Here is an 11469-nt window from a genome sequence, read left to right as displayed (position 1 = left end):
CGGTCGACTACATGGGAGTCCAGCGACATAGCCATTACGCTAACTGCTGGTTCCCGTCACTTGTCATTCTTGAGGCTGTCATGAGATCAGACTGGAAAGCAGACACTTGTGTAACTTGGCAGCTACAGCCTGTGTGATGCTGGGCAGGTCATTTACCCTCCCTGAACCTGAGTTTCCCCATTTGTGAAATTAAAGACCCAGACAAAAATCATCTCTCAAGCTTCATTTTCTTTTTTTTAAAGGAAATTATTTTATTTGTTATTATTATTATTATTATTATCATCATCATTATTATTTGATTTGACCAGAGAGACAGAGAGAGAGAAAGGGAAAGTGAGAAGGCAAGTGGCCAGGTCAAGGACTCAAACCGCAGTCAGCCATGAGGGAGCCCAGCACCTCAACCACTGTACCACCTGCTGGCCCCAAGCTTCATTTTCTAATCTGAATTTATTTTTTAATTGTCAGAAGATGCATGTGTTTAACGCCAGAGAGAGACAGCGTAACCACCATCCCTACCCCATAAAGCATGGCCACATGCACACCTTTTCTTCTATTTCTCCAGCTCAACAGGATTTGGGGCATGCATGCACACACACCTAGAGTGTTTTTCAAGACACTGAGGCCAGGGGCCAGAGTCTGAACTGCAGTTGGCCATGTGGGATCTGGCTCCCAATGCATGATGCTTAATCGCTGTGCCACAAGGCCAGTCCTACTAATCTGAAATAGAATGCAACTTTTTTTTTTTTTTTTTAAGCAATTTACCATGTGTGAGGTATTGGCTACCTATGAGGGAAATAAGTGAAGGAGGCAGACCCAGAGCCTTCCCCGGTGAAGCTGACAGTTCAGTTAGTGTCAGACATTTAAAAGGCCATTACCAGTCTGAGGGATATGATAAAGGAGGTACAGGGAGCACCAAGCACCAAGCAGGGAGCCACGTACCACTATGGGCACTAGGGGAGGGAAGCCCAGTGAGTGTTCCAGGCAGAGGGAGCAATAGGCAAAGATGTGGAGATAATGAAAGTGATACATGGAAGGCTGGAGCACCACATTTAAGGGGGAGAGTGGCAAGCTCTGTCAGGGTTAAGGGTACTAGGAAGCTTGTTTGTTTTTTTGGCTAGAGGGTGTATGCACTTGCCAGAGAGAGACAGAGAGAGAGAGAGGAAGAAGAGAAAGCACCCCCAATAATCACACAATCACCCTTCTCTATCTTTTCCTCCTTTCAGGATTTTTGGCATGCACATAAACATGCTCAGTGAGTTTCTCAAGCCACCTGGTCCAGGACTTGAACTGGATAGTCAATCATGTGGGATATGGCTGCCTTAACCACCTGGCCACAGAATGGGCCAAGCTTTTTAAAAGTTTATTTCTTTGGGACCAGCAGTTAGCGTAATGGCTATGTCACTGGACTCCCACGTAGTCGACCACAGTTCGCGTCCTGGACCCAGTGGCTTAAAACTCACGCCGGGCACGTGTGCATGCATGTCCAAGATTCTAAGAGGAGAATGGAGGAGAAGGGATTATGGCGTGGTCATCCACCCTGGGGGGTGATTTCTCGCTTTCTGTCTCTCTCTCTCTCTCTGTTTGTCTGGCGAGCGCACGCGCCCTATAGCAAAAACCTCTAAAAAAAAAAAAAAAAAAGTTTATTTCTTCCACAAGTGAGCGAGAGAAAGACAACAGAGACACAAAGATAGTACCCCCATTCCCATGGAGTTTCAACACTATGATCCACCTCTAGGTTCAGCCAGCCCTGAATCAAGAGCATAAATGCCCACTAGAGCACTCAGGGAGATCTCTGGATATAAATCCAGAACCTTCTCATGTCAACCTGACTCATTTTACCACTGTGCCAGTCTGTGTGCCCCAGAAATAGGAAGCTCACCAGCTCTACCATGTTAAATGATCTGCCTTTGTTTGCAAGAGGGAGAGCGGGCAGGAGAGGGGAAGAAGGGAGCCGGGGAGACCAGGAAAGTATGCAGACGAGAATCACCCATTGCTTGGGGCAGGGAGACTGTCTGGGCTCCTCTCCCACCTTGACCTGGGGTCCTTCTTCCTTTCCATTCAGGTGGCAGCTGACAACTATCAAGCACTCCTGAGCTTCTTTGAAAAGTTCCCTGCTTTTTCCGGTCATGACTTCTATGTCTTTGGGGAAAGCTATGGGGGTGTGTACGTGCCTTCCCTGAGTGCAGAAATTGTCAAGGGCCCACTTTCCATTAACTTCAAGGTAAGTCTCAGGTCCCAGTGGGAGCCAATATAAGCAGTGTCTGCAAATCTTTATCTTTTACTTCAAGGCTTCTTCCATTCTGCTAATACTCATTTTGTACCCAGTCTGTGCCAGGCAGTAACCAAGACATTCATGGTCTCTGTCTTCCAGGTGGGGAGGAACAGATAATAAACATGACCACACATATGAGGGGGACTTCAAGAAGTCTGCAGAGAAACAAACTTTTGTTTTTAGAGAGAGATTTTTGCTATAGGGTACATGCACTTGCTAAAGAGAGAGAGAGACAGAGAGATAAAAAGTGAGAAATCCCCTCCCCAGGGGGTGATGGCCATGCTGCAATCCCTTCTCCTCTATTCTCCTCTGAGGATCTCGGGCATGCACACACATGCATTCAGCATGAGTTTTAAGTCGCCAGGTCCAGGACTAGAACTGCGGTCAATTACATGAGAGTCAAGCAATATAACCATTACACCATCTGCTGATCCCACAACAGAATTCTTTTTAAAGTTTATTTGTTTTGCTTTGTTTTGTTTTCAGAGATTTTTGCTATAGGGCATATGCTCTCCCCAGAGAGACAGAGAGACAGAAAGCAAGAAATCACCCTCCCCTGTGGGGTGGAGGGAATGGCCATGCCATAATCTCTTCTTTTCCATTCTCTTCTTGGGATTTTGGGCACACGTGCACATGCAGTTGGTGTGAGTTTCATGCCACTGGATCTGGGACTCAAAATTGCAATCAACCACATGGGAGACCAGCACCTAAACCACTACACCATCTGCTGGCCCCTTAAGGTGTTTTTTGCCATAGGGTATGTACCCTTGCTGGAGAGAGACGGAGAGGGGGAAAGTGAAAAATTACCCCTCAGGGGGATGGCCATACCATAATCCCTTCTTCACCAGTCTCCTCTAGGGATTTTGGACATGCACACACATGTACCTGGTGTGATTTTCAAGCTGTCAGTTCCAGGACTCAAACCATGTGGGAGTCCAGTGTCTTAACTACTATACCATCTGCTGGCCCTGTAAAAATAGAATTTAAGTATGAGTTTGTTTCAGTACAAAAAAGTTTTGAAGTCTGTGTATAGATTTTTCTCATATAAAAGCAAGATGTTCTGAGAATGTGAAGGGGTATGAAGGACCACTTAGTATTGTTGGGAAGCCTTTGTGAAAAGAAAACATGGTCCATTTCGTGTTGTTATAACAGGAAATCTGAGAATGGGTAATTTACAAAGAACAGCAGTTTAAGTCCTACAGTTTTGGATACCAGGAAGGCCAAGGTCAAGGGGTCCACATCTGGCAAGGGCCTTCTTGCTGCATCATCCCATGGAAAGTGGAAGAACAAGAGAGATACATGTACAGATGCAGCAGGGAGGCTGAATGTGTCCTTTTATCAGGAACCTAGTCCTAAAATAACTAATCTATTGCCATAATAATGGAATTAATGCAGAACCCACATGACCTAATGATCTTTTAAAGTTTTCTTTTCTCAACACTGTTGAATTGGGATTTAAGTTTCCAAAACATGATCTTTGGGGCATGCATCCAAACCATAACATAGCTGAACTATGAGATGCAGTTGCAAGAAGAGTTGAGAGAAGAGTAGTCCAAACCAAGAGAAAAATAAATGCAAGCACAAGTCAGAATAACCCTGGTGAAATCAATAGTGGAAAAGAAGCCACTGACGCTAGGGCAGAGTGAGTACATGGGACAAAGCAGAATGTGTGCCGTTGGCAAGGTAAGGAACCAGATCATGAGGTCCTTGTAAGCCAGTGTAAGGGTTCCATAGGATTCCATAGGAAGCCAGTGGACGGATTTTAACAAGGTAGATTATGGAGGAGCAGGGAGAGTACAAGAAGGGAGGCCAGTCAGGGCCAGTTGCAGTGATCTTGGAGGAGATGACAGTGACACATGACTAGAATGAAATCAATGGAGACGGAGATAAATGGCAGGACAGGGGATGTACCTGGAGGATAGCAACCTCTGATCTGGTCCTTATCTTCCCCTTTCCAATTTCCCCAGCTGAGAATGAGGCTAATCCGAAAGGTGCCAGCTGCTCTGAGATTCTGAGCATGGTTCTCCGTTAATCCTATGGGATGCAGCATAGCCAAATGGCCAAGAGTGTGGGTGTGCATATCACACCAACTGGGGCCTAATCTTACCTATGCCTCTGACTATGTGGCTTTGAGTAACCTCTTTAGCCTATCTGAGCCATTGTTGCCTCATCTGTAAAACAGGAATGCAATGATGGGACCTACTTCACAAGGTTATGGTGAAGAAATGAGTCAATGAATGTAAAGGACTCAAATCAGAGTCTGGTATGCAGGGAGCACTCAATCAAGGTTAGTCATTATTGCTGTTACCGTGAGATGAGGGCATTGACTTGTCTCTTCTGCCTTTTAGGGCTTTGGAGTAGGAAATGGGATGAGCAATTACCAGCTGAATGATGACACTCTGATAGAGTTTGGTTATTACCATGGCCTCATTGGTGACGAGTAAGTCCTGTTTCCTTTTGGTATTTATTTTTGGCACATCCACCTCTGAGGCAGGTGATCCTCTGCCATCCTTAGGCTAGGGGCAGATGGTAGCACTAGGCAGGCCAATTCAGACTGATCAAGGTGAAGAAAAATGCTAGGAAATGGAGTGATAGTCACAGGAATGGAGGTGGGTCCAGGTGGTCTCTGCTTTCTCTGCCTGACTCCAGTCCTCTGCCCACAGCCTCTGGGCAACCCTCAATACCTATTGCTGTGCTGAGAGTACCTGCAACTTCTTCAACAACACGGAGAACAACTGCTTCAGTGCGGTGAGTCACCCCCTCCCCCAGGCTAAGAGTTGGAAAGGGGGTGTCTCTTTCCTCCTCAGCTGGCAGACAAGCAAAGGACAAAGATGAGCTCCAAATCCCACTGCACATCACTGTCCTTACACATACACCCTCCCAGTTCAGTGTGCAAAGCAGGACATTTCCTCTTTTGCATCATACAGTAACCCAAAAAGGCAGGAAAGTTGGTGAGGCCTACATTGTTGCTTTAAAATAAAAACTAATTTGTTATATATATAATTTTTAAGAGAGATTTTTTTTCCTGTAGAATGTATGCACTTGCAGAAGAGACAGAAAGCAAGAAATCACCACCCCCCCGGCCCTGGGGGAGGTGACCACACCACAGTCCCTTCTCCATTTTCCTCTTGGGATTTTAGGCACACACGCACATGCACCTAGCCTTAGTTTTAAGCCACCAGGTCTGGGGTTTGAAATGCGGTCAACTATGTGGGAGTCCAGCAACATAACCATTATGCCATCTCCTGGTCCCATAAATTCAAAATATTTTCCTCATGAAAAATTTAAGCAATATGAAAGTTTGGTGTGTTCCCAGACTTAATTCTGTCTGGAAAAGACATTATTACTCCCATCTTTTAGATAGGAAAACAAGCTACCTACCTCATGGCCTCCCAGCTAGTAAGAAGCAGAGCATGTACTGAAACTCAGTTTTTGCTTTATAATGTTCAAAAGCAGGGTTTTCCTCCCTAGCTGTGTGGCTTTCCACCAGACCCCTCATGCCGCCCCAGTCAAGAAACCTATCAAAGCCTTGCAAAATACTCAGCTGATGGGCCCTGACCCACATCAGGGATAGCATTCACTCTGCAGCATGAGATAGTTATATTTGCTATCATGAAACAGGACTGTCCTTATTCCTCCAGCAGTATCTGCTGTCATTCCACTCCAACTTTCCCAACTCAAGGGGATGTGACTATCTGAATGCAAATGACTAGGAGTTAGTCTGGGAGTAACTGAATTGGCTCTGATTTAACTACAAAAGTGATTCCAGGAAATTTAAGCACTTTGATTTGAAAAAAAGAAACAGTACGACCTAAATTATGGAATGGAAATGACTGAGAGGCCCTACCTAAACAGGTGCAATTAATAAAAATATGTTGTGTGTGTGAAGCTTGGTACTTGGTAGCTCTCTCCTAGAGCAGGGAGGAGGGTGGTTAGAGTTACAGAATTTCTCCAGCTCCCCTAATATGGCACAGATGTTTCTGTTCCCTGGGGTTAACTCCAAGACTGCCCTCCCCTCTAAGAAGCCAGAGGGCAGAAGCTCAGGTCCCACATGCCTTGTTGGCAGCTTCCATCGCTTTGGGTATCATATAATTGGACCCTGTTTCCCAAACTGCAGTAAACCATGTTTCACTCCCAACCCTGGAAAGACTAAAGAGCAATTCCTCTCTGTAGGTTCTGGAAGCTTATGGCATGATTCAGGGCATTGGCCTCAACATCTACAACCTCTACTCACCCTGTTGGGGTGCACATGGCTACCAGGGGCGTTATACTGCTGACATGAGCAACCTCTTCCGAAGTTACAAGTTCAATGTGGCCACCCCAGTAAGTGGTTGGTGGGGTGGATGCGGGATGGTGAGGGCTATGCCCTGTAGTCTGGACATAACTATTCAAGGTAACTCTTCTCTCTACCTTTGCAACAGTCCAGTCTCTTGCCTGCACTGTCACAATATCCTTCTAATCCAAAGATTCCTGATACCACCCTTGTTCTCCTATAGTGGTGTCTCCCTGCAGCAGGCTTTTGAAACTGAGGTCACGTCAGATCATCCTTAGTTCAAAATCCTCTGTGGCTCTCTTCTTACTGGAATGAAAGCTCAAGTCCTCACCAGGGCCTTAGGGCCACACCTGTTCTAGCTCCTCTCTGCCCTCATATTCCACCACTCTCCTCCACTATCACTGCTCTGCTTCAGCTTCACCTACAGACTTGCCTCAGGATCTTTGCATTTTCTGGTCTCTTGCCTGAACCCTCTATCACCAGATATCTCGATGGCTTCCTTCCTTATTTTCATTCCAGTCTATTCACATCCTCCATCAGAGAGGACTTCTGTTACCTACCTCCTACCTCTTTTACGACTTTAGCACCTTGTTCTTTTTTTTTAAAGAATTCTTTCTTTAATTGCAGTTATTATTATTATTAATTTGAACAGAGAGAGAGAGAAAGGGAAAGTGAGAAAGCAAGTTGCCAGATATGGGATTTGAACTGCGGCTAATCATGTGGGAGTCCAGTGCCCCAGCCACCACACCACTTGCTGGCCTTGTCTTGTTCTTTACTATTATTGTTGTTGTTGCCAGAGAGAGCTAGAACAAAAACATCCTTCCTGATAGGGTATGGTCATGCTGTAATCCCATTTTCCTCCATTTATCCATTCCATCAGGATTTTAGACACACACTCGTATGCACCTGGCTTGTCTTTCAAGCCACTGGGGTTGGAATCTGAACCATGGCTGACCACATGGGACCCAGTTCCCAAACTGTAGTAAACCGTGTTTCACTCCCAACCCTGGAAAGACTACAGAGCAATTCCTAGTGCTTAATCGCTAAGAGCAACGCATAGTGCTTAATCACTACACTGTGGGGCTGCATCTACTTTATTATTTTTTGTAGCAATTTTACTGCCTGTTATTATTTATTTATTATTGTTCATTTCTTCCCTGCCCCTCATTTAAATGAAAGGTCAACCATTGCAGAAACTTAGCTATTTTCCTACCACATTCCCAACATCTGGCACACAGGAGACATTTAATACCTATTTGTTGAATGAATGACTGAATAAGTGAACTTCCTCTATGCCAGGCATTGGTTATTTTACATAATTTACCTTATTTAACCCTCCCAAACATCCTCTCTGGTATGTACTATTGTTATCCCCATTTCATAGATGAAGGAACTGCAGCTCAGAGCCCAGTGCAAGGTTACCTAGGGGCTCCAGGGTCCCACCTGTCCTAACTCCCCTCTGATCTCACACTCCACCGCTCTCTTCCATGACCACTGCTCTGCTTCAGCTGACTCGCCTCAGGAGCTTTGCATTTCCTGGTCTCCTGCCTGAACCCTCTGTCACCAGATGTCTCCATGGCTTCCTTCCTTTCATTCAAGTCTAGGTGGAATAGACCCTAAAGAGTCAGATTCCAAAGCCCAGACTGTAGTACCTAAGGTACTTTGCTCTGGCTCCCCTGGAAGTACTCTTGGTACCAGCTGTCTGCTCTGTTGAATGCTTTCTGTGCCAGGATAGCTTTGAATGGGAGACAGCGTATCTGAGCCTGAAAGGGATTGGGATGGAGGGGTGCTCAGGAGGGTGGGAATGGGAGAAGAGCAATGCTTCCCCCAGAGTCCCTCATCCAGGGCTGGTAAGATGGAGTCCTTATGTTTCGGGAAGATTGAATGAGGATGGTGAGGCAGAAAGGAAGGCAAGCAGAATGGCCTGGCTGCCCCTCCCACCTCACCTTGCCTTCCCCAGTTATTATTCTTTTAGACCACTATCCCGCTGGCACAGTAGTCCAGGACCTCCTCCAGGATTCAGAACAGTTCCAGATGGAGCGGATTTAGAGATTATCTGGGTCAGCTCTTCTGTTTTACAGAGCAGAATCTGAGGCCTAGAGACGGGGAAGGACTTAGCCACATGGGAAGAAGATGAGCAAAATTATAGAAATGCATCAGGGATATAGAACATGAAAAGGGTTTGCAAAATTCCCAATGAGCATCTCTGTGGGATTCATCAAGACTAGGAGGCCTGGGCTTATAATAATGGGATAGAGGGAGGGTGTAAGGGAGTTTCTGTGGCTTCGGACCCCATAACCTCTTATCACCTCTCTGCCTCCAGCCTCCTGATGGTCCCATCCCTGGGGTGCCTGCATGCATCAATGCCACTGCCATGTACGTGTGGCTGAACCAGAATGATGTGAGACAGGCCCTCCACATTCCCAACTCCCTCCCTGCCTGGGAACTGTGCAGGTAAGCCCATGATCTGGGGTACCCACTGGTTGAGGCATGACAGCTGGAACAAGATTGAGGGGCCTTTATGGAGGAGAAGAGGGGGGAGAAACAGCAGGCACTGAAAGGGGGGTTAAGGCAGGAATACTTGTTCACTGTTGTAATCCCAGCACCTGGTAAGTACTCAAATATTTGTTGAAAGAAACCACAGTTCTGTTTTCCTGAGTCCCAGCCTGGATTCAGCTACCTTCAGCTGCTTCTCCCTGCAGCCCCCAGGTTAGCTCTCAGTACCAGAGGCAGTATATGGACATGGCTCCTTTCTACCATGAGCTGCTGCAGTACGACCTCCGCGCCCTTGTCTACAATGGTGACGTTGACATGGCTTGCAACTTCCTAGGCGGGGAGAGGTTCGTGGAGGCCCTGAACCAGCCGGTGAGGAGGTGGTGCCTGCAGAGGGAGGCCTCAGTTAGGGCTGGGGGGGTGGGGGTCAAGTGCTGCAGCCCTGGGGAAATCTTACCAGTGCTGCTCCAAAAAAGGTTATCCTGTGAGCATTGTGCCTCAGGAAGAAATGCCCAGAGCAGGGAGGGCTGGGTAGATGATCAAAGTCCATTTCTTTCTTCCTTTGGAGAACAAAGAAGGAAATCTCATCCTTCCAACTCTCCAAAGTTGAGCTCCACCCAAATCTTTCAGGCAAAGAGAGAACTTCTTTCCAAAAGAATTTCATTAGCATTTAAATGTAGACCAATCTTTCCACCTTTAAAATAGCAGAATACTCCAGGTCCCCTCCAGCTGTCTTTTTCCAGACTCTCTTCACTCCACAGAAAGGTCACCACTGGTCAGCTATCACACAGCCAGCCCAACAACCTTGCCAGCCCCTCCTTGCCTGACTGCTCAAAAACACTGAGCCCTTCATTTCTCTGGGCCTCTAGTAGTCCTAGACCACCTGGGCTGGACTGCTCCTCCTTGTTTTCTTTGCTGGGGATTCTTCCCCCCATAACCTTGAGTGAGAGCCCAGCTCTTCTCAGGTCTGGCTTGTACTGCCTGCCAGCTCCCATAGGCCAGCAGCTCAACTCGCCTGTCACTGACTGCCATCGTTTCCAGAGTCTCCCAGAGCTTAAGCTCCTGAGGCCTCTAGGCATCTCCACTGAGTTAATCACCTTCAACCCCCAAACTGAACTCATCCTCTCTATCCCGAACTCTCCCAGTCTCCCTGTCTCACAGGAGAAGTGTACCCAGTAGCAGGCCATTCTTCACTTTTTCTCCCTTGCCTTTCATTCTATTGCCAAAACCAAGAGATTTTTACCCCCTACATTGCTTCTGGTCCCAATTCTCTCCATCCCCACTGCACCAGCTCTCCTGGACTCTTCAGCGGCTTTCTGGTTAGTTTCTCAGCATTGTCTCTGGCTGGGTAACAATTCTTCCTCCACATCACAGCCTGTGTGACTTCGAAACAATGCAGATGACACTGGGCCTACCTTTCAGGGCTCTAGCCCTCCTGGTCTTATAACTCCTCAAACATGCCCAAAGATCCAGTATCATCTGTGGGAGGCATCACTTCCTGCCATTCTGCCTACATAACTCCTACTCCTTTTACAACCTCAGAGAAGTCTTCAGATCCCTAGACTAGGTTGTAGACTGCCCAAAGACAGCTGTGCTTTGCCCTTTATTAACATTTGTTATACTTGTAATTCTGTGTTCAACAACTGGCTTCTTAGCTAGTCCACCAACAGCACAGGCAGTCCAGTGTTAGGTTCTAAGACATAGCGGATATTTAATCCATGAGTCTTCACTGAACTAATGAAGAGTACTGCCCTGGTGATGGAGGGGTGCCTGTAGAGCACCCCTGGGATAACCGGCTCATAAGAACCTGATGCTTCAGCTCCAAACCCCCTTCTTGTGCCCCTCAGAGCTGGTAGCTGTGCAGGGAAACTCAAATAAGGGTCCGTTAGTCTGTGGGCTGGTTTAAGGAGGAATCCCTTTGCAGAGGGAGTGAAGAGCAGAGTTGCTGAGTGACTCCTTCCTTTGGTCCCCAGATGGTGAGCCCCTATCAGCCTTGGTACTGGAACAAGCAGGTTGCTGGCTTCGTTAAAGAGTACGAGAAGATTTCATTCCTCACCGTCAAGGTAGGGCTAGGGTCCCACCTACCACTTAATCAGTGCTTTATCAGAATCTGTGCAGGAAGGCGGTTTAGGATTTGGGGTGGCTTAGGTCCTCCTGGGTGTAGAGGTGGCTCAGGATTCAGAGTGGACTGAGTAGGGAGGGAAGTTCGTCCCTCTCAGTGAGTGAAGGGTGCAGAAGAGGATCTAGGCTGAAAGAACTAGGTGCTGGTAGAGACGCTAGGATTTACTCTGGGCCTGAGAGAACTATGGGTGAGGGCACTAAGGAAGTAAATGCAGCTAGAGGCCAAATGGCTTACACAATACAAATAGGAAAACTGAAGTTAGGATCATAAAGGGTTTTATGTAGTTTTAAGACTTACAATCTTTCCAAC

At 46.9% G+C, this 11469-nt stretch overlaps 1 protein-coding gene across 1 annotated transcript in view; it reads left to right on the top strand.

Annotated features, from left to right (window-relative positions):
- LOC102488508 (lysosomal protective protein) overlaps positions 1-11469 on the top strand; it is a 30659-nt gene that overhangs the window by 13245 nt on the left and 5945 nt on the right. The window contains exons 4-10 of the mRNA XM_006148481.3: positions 2063-2221; positions 4621-4712; positions 4936-5020; positions 6446-6595; positions 8869-8999; positions 9248-9410; positions 11012-11101. Coding sequence (XP_006148543.2) covers positions 2063-2221; positions 4621-4712; positions 4936-5020; positions 6446-6595; positions 8869-8999; positions 9248-9410; positions 11012-11101 — 870 coding nt within the window. The remainder of the gene's footprint in view (positions 1-2062; positions 2222-4620; positions 4713-4935; positions 5021-6445; positions 6596-8868; positions 9000-9247; positions 9411-11011; positions 11102-11469) is intronic.

This window comes from Tupaia chinensis, unplaced genomic scaffold (genome assembly GCF_000334495.1).
Source record: "Tupaia chinensis unplaced genomic scaffold, TupChi_1.0 Scaffold000235_1, whole genome shotgun sequence".
Lineage (NCBI taxonomy): Eukaryota > Metazoa > Chordata > Mammalia > Scandentia > Tupaiidae > Tupaia > Tupaia belangeri.
This window is presented reverse-complemented; position numbering and strand designations above follow the sequence as displayed.